This window comes from Gopherus evgoodei, chromosome 3, assembly GCF_007399415.2.
Source record: "Gopherus evgoodei ecotype Sinaloan lineage chromosome 3, rGopEvg1_v1.p, whole genome shotgun sequence".
Lineage (NCBI taxonomy): Eukaryota > Metazoa > Chordata > Testudines > Testudinidae > Gopherus > Gopherus evgoodei.
In genome coordinates this window covers 105,547,622-105,564,006 of record NC_044324.1, presented here as the reverse complement: position 1 = coordinate 105,564,006, position 16,385 = coordinate 105,547,622, and the positions used below count along the sequence as shown (strand labels likewise).

Below are 16,385 nucleotides of genomic sequence, written 5' to 3'. Positions count from 1 at the left end.
TAGGAGCCTATATAAGAAAAAGACCCAAAAATCGACACTGTTCCTATAAAATCGGGACATCTGGTCACCCTACAGGTGAGTTCCTTCCCCTACCCCTTCCCAGAGACCGCAGCAGCCAATCCCCTCCCTCAGACTGTGCTGCATTTGGCTCTCTCTAGGACCCAGCAGCCCTGCTCTTATATGCTCCACTCCTTCCCATCTGTCTGGGCTCCCAGCAGAGTGGTGCCCCCAGACCTAGTGGTGCCCTAGGCAGCTGCCTGGTCTGCCTATGGCTAAGGACGGCCCCACTCCACTGCTCCCCTTACCACCCCTCGTCCACCAGCAGAGGAGAGTGTGAGTCTGTTGAAAGTTAGTGCGGGTGCATTCCAGTTAAGCAGCCAGGTTCCTTGTTTAATTTCCGGCAGTATAAAAATCCCGGGAGGATGTTGTTTTATTGATGCCATTCCTGTTTTTTTTCACTAAGTATCTGAATATTTAATAACATTTTTGAAAATACGTTGAATTTTCTTTACAGAAGGCCGCTAACAGCTTATAGCAGGGAGCCAAACTGCTACTGAGCAAAAACACATTAAATGAACATTTCAAAGTATTAAAAATAGTTTGTAATCTTTTAAAAATGTAGCCCTAATAAGATTTCAGGAAACAAATGAGAAGCTCTGGTAAGTTTACAGCTGTTGAATGCACACAAGCAATGATAGCTGTCAACATTTTCATGGTTTATTTTTTTAATTGCAGCACTAATAATGCTAATGAAGTTAGAATGACAATCACTGAGTCATACCAATGGCAATAGGGAAAATATGGAGAGGAGTAATGGGAGGCCCAGCTAGGGGACTCAGGCCCTCCCCTCTTTCCAGATCTAGACCTCCAGGGAATCCCTCTCAGAAGCACCACGCTTCTAAGTTTCAAGTCTCCCTCCCTACTTGGGCACATGAAACAGGAGGCAGAGCAGGTCCCACAGAAGCAACAGGGGCTTATTCAGCCACAATCAGGAGCAGCACTAGGAAGGCAGGGGGTGAGGCACCTTCACAGCCCTGGGACACTGGTGATGACAGCAGGGTGTTTATTACCATTAGAATGCTGGCCATTCTTTTCTGTCTGCTGATTGGTTGCTTGTGCCCCATCGCCTTCTATCCTACTCTCCTACTGTCTCCCTGCTGCCAGCCTTACTCCTCCTGCCCTGGATGTTTCTCCCCACAAATTCTCCTTCCCTTCCTTCCTTTTTCCCATGCTCTCAGCCCCTTCTAACACTTCGCTTCACTACAGCCTCCGTTCCTATCACACCACAAATAAAAAAGAACATGGAATTAACAAGAAGTGTGCCCATTATACTGGCCAGGATTAGGCAAGTTAAAAGTTAGAGCTTTTCCTTTTGGCTACAGTGCCCACCTTATGCTCCACTTTCCCCCAACACCTAATTTCCTTCCCCCATTATTCCTTCTAGTATTTCTCTGCTTTTATCTGGCACCACTTTCATGCGTGTGGCACTGATGGCAGGGGCCAACCAAAAGCCTGAGATTATGGACATGACTGTGAGGATCTGAGAAGCCTTGAAAAGACCTGAGTGTTAGGTCAAATGCTCTAAGTTAAGTAAATCAGGTGCCCATCATAAGCTTGATCACTTGGCTTTCATGTTGCTGTGACCCTAAGACCCCTTTTATGCTAACCGGCAAAGGATACACCCAACAGATTGTTGTCAGAATATTCAGCCAAACAGTGTCTTGTAAGGTATCACATAAAAACTGGTGACATTCTGCTCATTAATGTCACTGTGTGATGTATGTACAGCGTGTATATAAAGAGTTATATATGGGTTCTGGAAATATGGTCTTAAAATATGTCGTGGAGGCAGCTGATAAAGAAGCCTGCCCCAGAAAAAGGATCGTGGATTTACCTGTCTGCACAGATCAAGCGAACAGGGGAAGAGAAAACCACTTGGGTAGATCACAAGCAAAGTACAATAGAAGTACATTTGCATTTAAGGTAAACAAAGTGATCAAGCCAATCGAGAAAGAAAATTGACCAGAGGGTGAAGAAGGCACCAACACTCCAGAGAGCAAGCAGAAGGGCAGAGGAACTTTGTCTGGACTTACTTTTCAAGGGATATATTTCAAAGGTTTTCTGGACTGCCAAAGGGGAAAAAGGGGACTCCCAAAGGGACCAGCACTCTTGAAATCTGTGAAAAGGTGGAACCTCTCAAGCATGTGAGTTGAGGATGCTGAGAATTGACTGTAGATGAGAAAGTTCCTGAAACCAGGGTTGTAATCTGTAAAATTTTACCCAGTAGAAAATAGGTTGAATTTGTTTTATTTGTAACCATTTCCTGTTTCGATTATCTCTGCTTGGTATCACTGAATTCTCTGTTCTTTATTAATAAACTTATTCCTGACTTATAAATTCATCTCACTGCTGGTATACTAAAGTAAGGTGTGCAGCCTCAGCAGAGCTAACAGCCCGGCGTGTATTCTCTCTCTCCAGAGACAGTGGATTTGGAAATTTCTGTAAGAGTCCAGCAACAGGAACGGGACACTGCAGAGAGATGTCTCTAGGGAACTCGAGAACTGGAGTTCACTGAATGTTAGCTGCAAGGCAAGCTAGACTGGCAGAGTCTCAAGTAGTTTGCTGGTGAGGCAGGCAGACTGGTGTGCAAGGGAGCTGCCACAAAATTTAAGCTCCAGCAAAGCTCTCTCTTGCTGCGGCAGAGGGGCCTATGGTTCTGAGTGCCCCAAAAGACTGTCACGGTTGCATCTCATTTCCTTACCCTTTGTCTATGGCTTGTTTTTTAAAAATCAAGTTGGTCTGTGAGTGTTTTGGGGAAAGGACAATGTTTGTCCAAGAGCCAGCACAATAGGGCCTTGGTCTTGATAGTAGTCTTTAGGCACCACCTGAATATAATAAATAAATAAGAAACAGCCAACAGGAAGAAGATATAGATCTATATAACGATGCAATCCCTCCTCCCCATTTTGGGCATGTAGGAACTGGCAGATATAGCAGAACCAAAATAGTTCTGATATATGGGGTAAGTAAGTATCAGGGAACCAGCACAGCTGGGATCAGATTTATAATCCCTGTGTGCCATGCAGTGACTCAGATCAACAATCTGAAACAACCGCATAAATGGGAGGTGCAGCTTTTGCAGGGGCTTAGGCTACAGTGGTGACCATGGAGTCCCCTTGGGGATAAAATTCCCTTCTCCTGAAAGCATTCCCTTTTCACTCTGGCTTGCTGCACATGAGATGCCCAGAATATTGGCAGAATTCTGCTGCCCAGAATATTTTGAAGAAGTTACACACAGAATCTGTGTTTAGAATATAAACACCAGGAGATATGAAATCACAACAGCAGACACTTAGCTGTCCCGACAGGGGACCGCAAAAGATGTATGTGCAAGGAAAGGGAGGGGAATGACTAGAAAACACAGTTAACTGGTAATTCAGGAATCAGAAAATAAACCTGAATCCAGGTGGATGTAGGAGATCCAAATCCTTGCTCAGCTGAGGAGCACATGTTACAAGTCAGAGTGCCGTGCAAAGGCAGAGAAAAACTCACTTTTGTACTCCCCTAAACCAGGGCAATAGTCTGTAGGACTGGTCCCATAGTATAAGGGAGCACTTTCCTTAAGTTGCTTTGCTTTATGATGTCTGTTAATAGAATGAAAAGACTAAAACCATAGCTGGGGATCACTGTAGTCTAGGAGCATCTCAACCACACTCCCATTTCTCCAGCCTCGCTCCATAAACTGGCTCCAGGTGGAATGGTGGTGGAGAAGCCTCTGTGCTGGTGTTACATATCTGGGGCCATCCCTGCACTGTGATGATGCTCCCAGAACTGGATAAGCTGATTCTTTAGCCAGATTTCACTGCTGGTGTGGTGCAAAGCTGCTGCACCTACTTGGAGGATCAGGCCGATGGTATATAGTATACTAGCAAAGTTATAAGAGAACCAAAATAGGCAAGAAATCTACATGAAAATCTTCTGAAAAGCATGAAAATCTTTTTCTCTGGGTAGCTCTCACAACAGTGAATGGAAAATTGTATAATATTAGCTATACAAGACTTGCGACGGAAATATCATTTTACAAATCACAGGAGAAATCATTTGAGTTTTTAATTAATTCTTCACCTGTTCAGTGAGCCAAATTTTGATGTCTTTACTCAGTTTTTACTTCAATTTGGCCCAGTAGCATTATAGAAAATTGAAAATGAATGTAATCTCTTAGATGAGAAGGCAGAATTGTTTTAAATATGATTCCATTTTGGGGTGGTCTAATTCTCCTCTAGCTCTGTTGCTACCCAACTTATTGAATTAGACAACAGGACAAAGAGCTTATGCTTACATCATTTCATGAAGTGGCACTACATTCATGGTGTAGGCCTTCACACCAAACATGCTCAGAGCCCTTTTTACTAATATTCCACTCCTACCTCCACAAAAACAAGAGACGGCTGAAATGAATCTCTTCTCTAGGACGTTGGAAATGAGGTTTACTTAAATGCTAAATCTCCATGATGGCTCACAGTGGCACAGCAAAACCAATAGATTATAGGGTTCCAGCTATTTTCCACACAGCAAAATACACAAAGGAAACCCCACCAGGTTTATTACCGCTCTCAATCAAGTAAAAGCCTGTAAGCTTCCTGTTGGAAAACTCTGTCTCTAGGATTCATGTATATTTTATCAAAGTTACATGCAGTCCGGATATTTGTTTCTGAAACATTTCAATCCCCAGCTGCACTGAAATACTGCTGTGCCTCTTTTTTTTTTTTTAAATCAAAGTTAAAATAAATAATAAATGGGATTACTTGGATCCATAGCTTCTATTCACAGTAAATTCTCCTCAACAGGTTTTTATTGACACAAGTAAGTAAGAGAAACCTAAAGATATTTTTTAAACATTTCCACTACTTTTAATTGTACACTGGAGCAGCAGGACCTAAACAGGAACAAAGCTTCACCTCTCTTAAGTGAAATTCCTGCAATGATCTAAAGCCAGCTCTTGCCAGAAGTGCTGTTACAATTCCTTTAAGTCAACACAGAAGAGATGTACCCCCATCAATAGCCAATTATTTTCACAATAGTTAATAACCGTCTTTAAAAAAAGGTTGTTTACAAATTCTAGGGGGCGGGGAGTAGATTTGGTTTGCTTTAACAACATGTTGCCGAGAAAAAAAAGCTGTAAGTCATGCTTTCAGAATACTAAAGAATTTTTTTAAAAGTTGCATTTAATCACTTCCTTGATTTGCTAGACATTTACTAATAGATCAAGTGTGTGGGACAGAAGGCATGCACCTGACGACCCTATAACCAAGTATTTTAGGATGAAGCTCAGAGAGTGTCAGGAGCGTTAAGAATATCACGAGGAATTCATCTATTATTAATAGAGCTTTAGTACTTACAGCTGTCCTCTTCTTCAGTAATACATTTCACAACATAACAGGCATAGATGAACCCTGCCAGCTGAAACAAAATGTAATAGTATTAGATATAAAGCCAATACAAAAAATGGTTTAAAAACCAAAAACTTGCTAGACTCTTTGCTGAGGCTTTGCCAGTTCTTTATTATAGTTCTTTATGTTCTTTAGTGAGTAGATTTCTCTTATTTTCTGTGACTCTATTAGAACTAGTCAGGAAATTATTTTTCCCCCCTGCAAAACATTCCAAGAAAAATGAAAGCAAAATTGCTTTAGTCAAAAATTTCCCATACAAATGTGCATTTTTGTTAAACAACTGAAAAACAAAAACTGAATATTTTTGGTTTTTGGCAACTGTTTTGGAATTTTTTTTGTCAGAAATACTATTTTTGAATGAAACCCTATGGGGGAGGGGCGGAATAACAATGAAACAAAGAAATAAACCAAAAAATCTTTTCAGTGAAAAAACTGAAGGCCTAGGATCTAGTCCAATGAGCTTCAGAGTTGATCACATTGAGTATTCCTTCATCTGCCACTTGGAAATGAATCCTGTAGCTGTGACTGTGGAACGGGTTTCTGTGTCTGGCCTGCCCTCTCAGATCCAAGAAATGGCTAGTCCTACATCTGAGGATAGATTTATGGATATGTTTATGTCAGTGTCTCTCACAGCAGTTGGCAAACATACATTTTGTTCCTTAGATCCCCCTTGTAAGAATGTGTACAGAATATAATCTTAAATGGAAACAATATCATTCAAAGAATACATATATTTGTGCTGGAAGACCAGGGTCACCAGTGGATTACCCCAGATAATATTTTGCAAAAATGTTAAACATCACACATATCATAGGCCAAAGATAATGTAATTCGTCTAGCAGTCCTTCTACTGGTTCAAGTCCAGTAGGCTCTCTCTGAGAAGTTAGATTCCACGTGAAAGTTCTTTGCAGCATCTTATGTGCTCTTCAAGGCTGTCTGTCACATATGATATTTGAGAAGTTTTCCTTTACATAGTGTTAACAGACTACTACCTCTTCTAGCTCATCACTAAGGTCTACACATAAAGATGATACAAAGTCAACTGAGTCTAGGTTCTTTAATTTTTTGTGTGCTGAAAAGTGATCGTTTGGTCTAACCCTTTTGCATAACATCATTGTCAGTTTTGAGAGTCTAGATTTGTGACGCAGAAGACTTAAAAAACAAACAAATGATAACAAAAAACTTTTTTTGGCCAGATCAAGTCTCTATTTGGAGATCACTTGCAACCAATGCAGATGGTGTGTGTGGGATAGTTAAATCTCTATTGGGAGCACAAAAACATCAATAGAGGCTATATTTCTATGTTACAATAGAGCTAAATGATCATTTCAGTCATTTATTTCATATCTGACCTATAGCTCTGCTGGGAGGATTTGACACCAGGGAGGCATGAAAATTCGCTGTTGGACACAAAGAACCTATTGTACCAAGAACAGTGGCATCTTCTGTTAACAGCAGCATTTCATCTCTACTTTATTGGTTCACTATTTCCTTTGGTAACTTGGCTTAAAGATAGAGGACTAAATTACTCCGCTGATATAATCCTGTGCAACCCCATTGACTTCAATGATATCACATGGAGTATAATTCAGCAAAGAATTAGGCCCAGAAACATTCATAAATGATTCCACTCTTGAATGTGAGCCTCAGCTTAATAGTTTCTCTGGTCTCTTTTTACAGAACAGCAGATCCAAGTTAGCCTAATAGTTGCGTCTCTGGTAGGCAGTCACAGTGGTAAAGACATTCTGACAATAGTTTGGTATTTCACTTCTTGCTAAAATGCCACAAATTCATGTTGTTAACTAAACTTCTCTTACAAAGTGAAGCAAATAAACTGTATCACAAATTGTGCTTATAACTGATCTTTTAATTGCACTCAGTTGCATCTCTTAAATATCAGGGGAACTCCTTTAATATATAAGTAAATCCTACAGCATTTCTTCAGATGAGCTTGCTGATTAAAACAGTGCCTTTAAGCTAGAAATTGTTCTGTTCTGAACACAAATGGAAGTTTGTTTCCCGCAAAATAATCAGGATTCATAAAACAAGCCTCTCTTTCTCTCATGTTTCTCCAGCTCTTTTCTTGATGCACATATTGCAACCTTTGTTTTAATTTTAACTTCACAGCTATCTTTCACAATAATATACTGGACATTACACTGCTGTTTTCAAAGAGAGATGCATTCTGTCAACAATAAAGGGTATCCATGGAAAGTTGGGGCACTGAAGGTTCACAGAACACAGATGGACTGCACTGAATAAAAATCATTTAGCAAAGTAGCCGTCAGTTGTTTTCACACGGTTATTGCATGGTGTCTCTAAACAAGTGAAGAGTTACCAATGCAGTATACCTGGACATGAAGCCATCACTGCTTAGGAAACTCCAACTAGTACAGAATGCTACAGCATGTCTCCTCAGCAGCACAGGCTACCGTGAATATCAGTGTCAAACCTATCCGGTGCTCTCTACACTGGCTTCCCATAGACTAAGGAGTCAAATTCAAGGTCTTGGTTCATATCTTCAAGGTGCTAAATGGTCTGGGCCCAATATATCCAAGGGCACATCTACACTTCTGACTGTACACAGTTACAAGTGCATTGTTGTGCCATAACCTCCCTCTTGTCCACATCTGAAACCTTGAAGCACGTTTCTGAAGTACAGTCCAGTGCACAAAAGGTAGCATGCATGAGGAGCATGGGTATTTACACACCGCCAATGTCGCATAGCCTTGTACCCATTCGATTGTACAGTGTGAACAAGGGCAAGGGACACATATACCAGGTCATGGGGATCGATAATCTTTGAGGGCTATCTGATCCCTTTGCTGCCTGACCTTTGCCCAAAAGTATAAAGGTCCTTGCTCCTGCCCCCTTGCCAGCAGTGGTAGCAATCCGCACTGAGCACTTCAAAACAGTTTTCTGCTGAACTCCATTGATCTGTACTGGCAATCTTGGATCAAGGTGTGAGAGCAGTTGCCTAGTCTCTGGAGCACACTCTCATCCTGATCAATGTGCGATCAGAGTACATCATCCTCTATGACTTTTTCCACATAGGCAGAAACATTCCTGTGTACTGGGAGATTTTGCAGAGGCTTGAGGAGGCAGGCATTCATCAGACTCCATCCCAGTGCCAGGAGCATACGAAGCACCTCAGGCTCCTGTACTGGAAGGTGAAGGACTCCACCAGTTACTCCGGGAAGGGACCTAGCACATGCCTGCACTATGATGAGCAAGACTGGGTGGTCTCCAGGGCTGCAAGCATGGACCCTGAAGTGCCTCAGACCTCCTTCCTCAATCTCACCCAGTCTCATCATATGATGGGATGCCGCGGAGGGCCTGCGTGAAGAGGAAGCCCCAGGAGACACAGAGAAAGAGGAGCCTGTGATTTTGCACCTCTGCCAGGCAGCTCTGGCTGAGGAAGCCCACCCGAGGAGCCTGAGGACCCAGTGCAGCTGTAGGAACCAGAATCTGACACTGGTAAGTTTTACAATGGACCTCGCAACCATCACCAGCAATATTTCTTCTTGCTCTGGTGGTAAATGCTTCACTCTGGTCCTCATCCCCACCTCGATATGGTTCTAGAGCAACACACAACTGTAATTCAATGATTTCATTGAAATCCCATGAAACACTGTGAAACATTCAGCAGAAGCTACAAGAAGTTATTAACAAGCAGTCACTGAGTCCCTGTATCTGCACATTTCTCAGACAGCACTGACACCAATAGTCCCGAGGCTGTCTGACAGGGATGGAAAGGGCGGGAGGGAAGGTGAGAGGGAGAGGGCAGGTTTTAAAGGGTCTGTGTGGGAAAATAATAGTTTCATGACAGTTATGGTTGTGTAAAGACCCAACACCACCCCTCTCCACCCCACCTCCATCTTTCCTTCCCCTTATGAATGGGAGCCATGTAGAAGTGGTTGGGGGTGGTTGGTAGCTTGTGTGTGGATGCCCCTAGGTCCAGGAAGGGAAAGAGAACTATTTGGCTGTCCAAAGAAAGTCAGAATGGTCCATTTTCCTGATGCCCATTTCAAATGTTTTGTACTGTCCCTGTCTCTGGTGTCTCTCTTCTTCTTGCACTAAGTCACTAGGCAGAAGCTAGGAGAAACAGGGGTGGGTAAAGCATCCACTCTGGTGGCTGCAACAACACAATGCCATGTTTCTTAGCAGTGGAGAGGCGCCTGGCTTGTGGTGTTAATCAAAAAGTTCAGGGAAGAACATACACTTCTGGAGTCACACACTCTGTGTCCCTATTCCAGTACCTTCAAAACAGCTATATTCTCCAAGTGATGGCCAGCCTTCAAAGAAGAAAGAGGTGACTGTTAACGTTACCGCTGAAGGAACCAAATCAGACCCAAACTGGTCCCCTTGATGCTCTGTAAACATTACAACTGTTTAATAAAAGTAATGCAGGTATCTTACCATTTTTATCCTTCATTCCTTCCTCATGGGCTGCAAAAGTAGTTTGAAGGAAGCAGGCTATAACAGTTGCATTCCTGGGATGCTAAAAAGTATTAAGATTGGGGCCTTTCACAGAACAGTTGCCTTATGTGGGGAGATGTAGGTACATTTAGGTAAATGCTACTCTTGTCTTTGACGTGGCAGGACATTCCAATGCTGGCAGGGAAATCATTCCAATGGTAAGGCAGGAGTTGCACTGCAAAGATAGCAGAGGAAGATGAAGGACCCTGGAAGATCTGCTTCTTGGCATAGATAGAATGAGCCAGGAGCAGTTCGACTTTCTTAGGCAAAGGGAGGGATGAGCTCTTAGGCAGGATAAGGCACTTCTGCAAATGGAGAGACAGCATAGATAATGGGAGTGTGCACATCAAGAATGGGATCATCACTCATGCAGCCCTAGTCCAGCTGGTGGAGGAATGCTTTCAGGACCCACCCGCCACTGTACTTACTCCTGTCCAGGAACAAGCACCACCTCCTCCTCTACTCCTCCATCTGCCACCAGGCTGCTGCTGAGGTGGTGAATCTCCCCCGCCCCCCGGCTCCCGGCTGCACAAGATCCTCTGTAGGCACCTGAATCCCCTTGCTGGGGAACCCCCCCAGGGCATTCAGGAGGGGAGCCCAACCTAGCCCCTATAGCCCAGCCAGTGTTCGGCCCCCAAACCTCATGCAAGAGGCATCCCTGTTTGTTCTCCTGCACAATATTCCACAGCTGTTCCTCCACTGTCAGTGTAAGGAGGATGGGAAGGGTGAGGAGACATGCCTACAGACATTAATGTTTGATCACTTCTCAAGGAATTTGACCTTTATTTTTTGTTTCATTTGTCCCTGTCACAAGCAGTTTCAGCTCCACTCGTGTGTGCACCTTGTTTTCAGAATACCATCAGTGTGATACTTCCCAGAGGTTTGGGGTGGGGTAGCAGAACTAACAGGACATGACTGATTTCTGAAAAGTCTGATGCTATGGAAGTGCAAACAATTTCATCCCCCTCCCGTCCCCACCACACACACACCGGCCATGAATTACTTATTTTTATTTATTTTTTCATATATTATTCATTATTTTATATGTCAGTATTCATGACAATGAAGTAAGCTGTGAAATAGCTGTTGCTATCCAAAGCACCAGAATGAAAAACAGAACACATGTTAATTGAAACATCTTTAAGGCTTTGTTAACGATTTAAGTTACAATGTGGGCAGGGGAAACAAAACTAAATTAACACTGAAGATATCTGACACTGAGTGGTGCTTTCACAACCCCGCCATCCCCATCCCCACCAAACAGTCACCACTGGAAATGATGGGAGTATGCATGCCATTGGAGTACAAATGCCATGGGAGTAATTGTACATAGAACCCAATAAATGCTCTGAGCAACGGTGTCAGAAAACACTGTGAGGAAGGAATGTGTGAAGTCCCTCCCTACAACTTACAGAACTTTTTTTAATATTACATTAACAATGCTCCCCATAAAGCAGTCTGAAATACAGCAGTTAACACATAACAAAAACATTGCTTGATAATGCCCTTAAAGTGTGCTGAAACTCTCCTCAGCAAAAAACCAAAAGGGTTAACCTTGAGGGCCCCACCACTCAATTGTCTGCTTTCAGTTAGTACGTTAACATTGGCTGCAGGGAACTGAAACCCATGGAGGTATCTCACAACAGAAATATTTGGGAAAGCTGCATTTAGCTTTTCCAGCAGCACCATAGCATCACAGTAGTGTTCCTTGGCACAGCCTCAAATTACTTTCTGGCTCCTCGCGGCTCCATGATGTACAAGCACACAGCATCATGAACTTCCCTGGCCTGCTGGGAACCAGGAGCTCTGCACATGAGTGTGATCTGGCTGCATGTACGGACTTTGAGAAACAGATGTGTCCTGGGCCCACTCGCCGTATTCCCCTTTAGTCTCTCAGATGTTGTGCAACGCACAACACACTACAATAATCTGAACTGCATTGGCCACATTGGTATCCAGATGGATCCAGAAGCACCACCAACAGGCTTTCAGTTGCCCAAAGGCTCACTCGGTCAGCATTCTGCAGATAATCTTTACTTGATTTGAGTAGGCACTGTCAGGTATGGCTTCATGAGCCATGGTAGGAATGAGTATGCGGGATCCTCCAAACTAAATGTTGGCACAGAAAAACTGAACATAATCACATCATTTGTGGGGAAGAAAGTCCCTTCTTCCCCACTGCAGTACAACCCTGAACTCTTGAGCACCCTGGCATCTAGAATCTTTCCCATTTGTCCAACATTCATGTTCATGAACCGACCCTTGTAGTCCACTTAGCCTTGGAGAATCCATGAATACTAACCTTTTTGTTCACATATTCACTGACCCCTTTTGGTGGGCAAAGTATAGGGATGTGTGATCCATCAATGGCTGCCACACAGTTTAGAAACCCTATCCTCTGAAATTCCACAATAATTTCAGGGACTTGGATTATGGCAACCACCCTTGGGTACATCACAGTGTTGATAGCCTGGAAACCTGTACAAACACCACCTTGACAGTTGACTTCCCAATCTTGAACTAGTTTACAACTGACTGGTAGCTGTCAGATATTGCCAGCTTTTAAAGGATGATAGCCACCTGCTTCTGCATTGACATGGGTTTCCAAAATCGAATGGTCTTGCACTGATGGGCTGATGAAACTGCTCACACAACTCCATGAAGGTCTTCTTCATTCTGAAGTTCTGCAGCCACTGGTCATCATCCCAGGTTTCCAAGATGATGTGGTCCCACCACACTGTGCTGGTTCTCCAGGACCAGAAGCAGTGGTCCATCCATGGGCATCCTGTTGCAATCCCTGCATTCAACAAATCTGTTCCTTAGCACTACAGTGGATGTTCATTCCTCCTCTGGGTCAGTTGTCTTTAGTGTCTCAAATTTTTCTGGACTGATTCTGTCCAGTGTTCGATACTGTGCTGCATGAACATCTGTCCAGTGAGAGGTAGCAGGAGCAGAAAAGACGGTTACTCACCTTTGTAACTGTTGTTCTTCGAGATGTGTTGCTCACATCCATTCCAGTTAGGTGTGCGCGCCGCGCGTGCACGTTCGTCGGAAACTTTTTACCCTAGCAACTCCAGTGGGCCGGCAGGTCGCCCCCTGGAGTGGCGCCGCCATGGCGCCCAATATATATCCCTGCCGGCCCGCCCGCTCCTCAGTTCCTTCTTGCCGGCTACTCCGACAGTGGGGAAGGAGGGCGGGTGTGGAATGGATGTGAGCAACACATCTCGAAGAACAACAGTTACAAAGGTGAGTAACCGTCTTTTCTTCTTCGAGTGATTGCTCACATCCATTCCAGTTAGGTGACTCCCAAGCCATACCTAGGCGGTGGGGTCGGAGTGAGAAGTCGCGGCATGGAGCACTGCAGTTCCGAAGGCCGCATCCTCTCTCGACTGCTGTACCAGGGCGTAGTGGGAAGCAAAGGTGTGGACCGATGACCAGGTCGCTGCCCGACAGATTTCCTGGATGGGCACACGGGCAAGGAAAGCCAGCGACGACGCCTGCGCCCTGGTAGAATGCGCAGTCACACGGCCCGTAGGGACATGGGCCAAGTCATAACAGGTCCTGATACAGGACGTAACCCACGAGGATAACCTCTGGGAGGAGATAGGAAGCCCTTTCATACGGTCCGCTACCGCCACGAAAAGCTGGGGGGATTTGCGGAAGGGTTTGGTCCTCTCTATGTAGAACGCGAGAGCTCTACGGACATCCAGCGAGTGGAGCTGCTGCTCCCTGCCTGAGGAGTGAGGTTTTGGGAAAAAAACCGGGAGGAAAATCTCTTGGTTGACATGGAAGGCTGAGACCACCTTGGGTAGAAAGGCAGGGTGTGGTCTAAGCTGTACCTTGTCTTTGTGGAAGACCGTATATGGGGGGTCTACCACAAGGGCTCGGAGTTCCGACACCCGTCTAGCTGAGGTGATAGCTACTAGAAAGGCAGCCTTCCAAGAGAGGTAAAGCAGGGAGCAAGTAGCTAACGGCTCAAAGGGGGGCCCCATGAGCCGGGACAACACCAGGTTAAGATCCCAGGTTGGAGCAGGGGGACGGACGTTAGGGAATAACCGTTCCAGCCCTTTAAGAAATCTCGACACCGTCGGGTGAGAAAAAACGGAGCGACCGTCCGCACCCGGGTGAAAGGTGGAGATAGCTGCCAGATGGACTCGCAACGACGATAAGGCCAGACCACGTTCTTTGAGGGACCAAACATAGTCTAAGATTTCGGATACCGAAACTTCCATAGGGCGGAGATTTCTCTCTACGCACCAACAGGAGAAGCGTTTCCATTTTGCCGAATATGTGGCTCTTGTGGACGGTTTCCTGCTGCTCAAGAGCACCTCTCTCACAGGCGTGGAGCAGCGCAGCTCGGAACCAGTTAGCCACGCAGGAGCCACGCCGCTAGGTGCAGCGACTGCAGGTCTGGGTGACAGAGAGACCCGTGGTCCTGGGTAATCAGGTCCGGATGAAGGGGCAGGGGAACTGGGTCGGCTACGGCCAAGTCTAGCAGCATGGTGTACCAGTGCTGTCTGGGCCATGCCGGGGCCACCATGATCACACGAGCCCTGTCTCTGCGCACCTTCAGGAGGACCTTGTGAACCAGAGGGAACGGAGGAAACGCATAGTACAGGTGGGTCGACCACTGGATGAGGAAGGCATCCGCTATCGACCCCGGCTCCCTGCCCTGAAAGGAGCAGAACGCTTGGCACTTCCTGTTCCCCTTGGACGCAAAGAGGTCCACCCGGGGATAACCCCACCTCCGGAAAATGGAGAGAGCGACGTCCGGGCGAAGGGACCACTCGTGTGACAGGAAGGAACTGCTCAATCGATCCGCCAGCGTGTTCCGTACTCCGGGAAGGAAGGAAGCCCTGAGGTGAATGGAGTGGGCTACGCAAAAGTCCCAGAGTCGTATCGCCTCGAGGCACAGGGAGGAGGACCTGGTGCCGCCCTGCTTGTTGATATAATACATGGTCGTCGTGTTGTCCGTGAACACGGCTACACAACGACCCTGAAGCTGATGACAAAACGTTTGGCAAGCAAGGCGGACCGCTCTCAACTCCCTCATGTTGATGTGTAGCCCCACCTCCTCCTGGGACCATAGGCCCTGCGTCCGCAGGGTCCCTAGGTGGGCCCCCCAGCCTAGATCTGAGGCATCCGTTGTCAGGGATACCGAGGGCTGAGACGGGTGAAAGGGAAGACCCGCACACAATACGGACTGGTCCAACCACCAGCCGAGGGAATCTAAGACCTTCTGGGGGATTGTGATTAACATGTCTAACGGTTGCCTTGGCCTGTAATGACTGATAAGCCACAGCTGGAGAGGCCTCATGCGGAGCCGAGCGTAGTCGGTCACAAAAGTGCACGCCGCCATGTGGCCTAACAGGGTTAGACATGTCCTCACTGACGTCAACGGGGCTGACCGCAAGCGTTGAACGATCGCCGCCATGGTCTGGAACCGCTGCCGAGGCAGCGAGGCCCTGCCCACAGTGGCGTCCAGGACGGCCCCGATAAATTCCACCTTCTGAGTGGGCCTCAGGGTGGACTTGTCTGTGTTTATCAAGAGGCCCAGACTCGCAAACATGCCGGTGATCACGCGGACATGGCTGTTCACCTGCTGTTCCGACGTGCCCCGAATCAACCAATCGTCCAGATAAGGGAACACGTGGACACGGTTGCGCCGAAGATGCGCCACGACAACTGCCATGCATTTTGTAAACACCCTCGGGGCCGTGGACAGGCCAAACGGGAGGACCGCAAATTGATAATGACGAGCCCCCACAACGAAGCGGAGGAAGCGTCTGTGGCGCGGCCAAATGGCAATGTGGAAATACGCGTCCTGCATGTCGAGGGCGGCGTACCAGTCTCCCGGATCCAGGGATGGAATAATGGTCCCCAGGGATACCATGCGGAACTTTAACTTCACGAGGTATTTGTTGAGCTCTCGCAGGTCGAGGATAGGCCTGAGGCCCCCCTTGGCCTTGGGGATCAGAAAGTAGCGGGAATAAAACCCCTTGCCTTTCTCGTTTTCGGGAACCGCCTCTATAGCTCCTTTGCTGAGGAGCGTCTGCACCTCCTGCCGAAGGAATTGCTCGTGAGAGGGGTCCCTGAAGAGGGACGAGGAAGGAGGGCGGGAAGGAGGAAACGAAACAAACTGCAGGCGGTACCCCGTCTGCACCACGCTTAAGACCCAGCGGTCCGATGTTATTTGGGACCACGCCGGGAGGAAAAACGAAAGGCGGTTGGAAAACGGGGGGAAAGGATCCATAGGGGAAACTGTTACTGCGCCCTCGAGCGCCCCTTCAAAATGAAGGCTTAGGACCAGGCGGGGGTTTTGAGGAGCCTTGGTTCTGTCCCCCTTGGTTCCCCGACTGCCTGCGCCTCCCGTTCCTGCCGCGGCGCCTGTAAAGGTCCTGCCGCTGGCGGAACTGGGAAAACGGCCTGCGTTGTTGTTGTTGTTGTTGTTGTGGC

At 46.3% G+C, this 16,385-nt stretch overlaps 1 protein-coding gene across 2 annotated transcripts in view; it reads right to left on the bottom strand.

The window, feature by feature from the left end:
• NKAIN2 (sodium/potassium transporting ATPase interacting 2) overlaps positions 1-16,385 on the bottom strand; it is an 817,962-nt gene that overhangs the window by 25,461 nt on the left and 776,116 nt on the right. For both annotated transcript variants that reach the window (XM_030556223.1, XM_030556222.1), the window contains exon 5: positions 5,400-5,460. In XM_030556223.1, the coding sequence (XP_030412083.1) occupies positions 5,400-5,460 (61 nt within the window). The remainder of the gene's footprint in view (positions 1-5,399; positions 5,461-16,385) is intronic.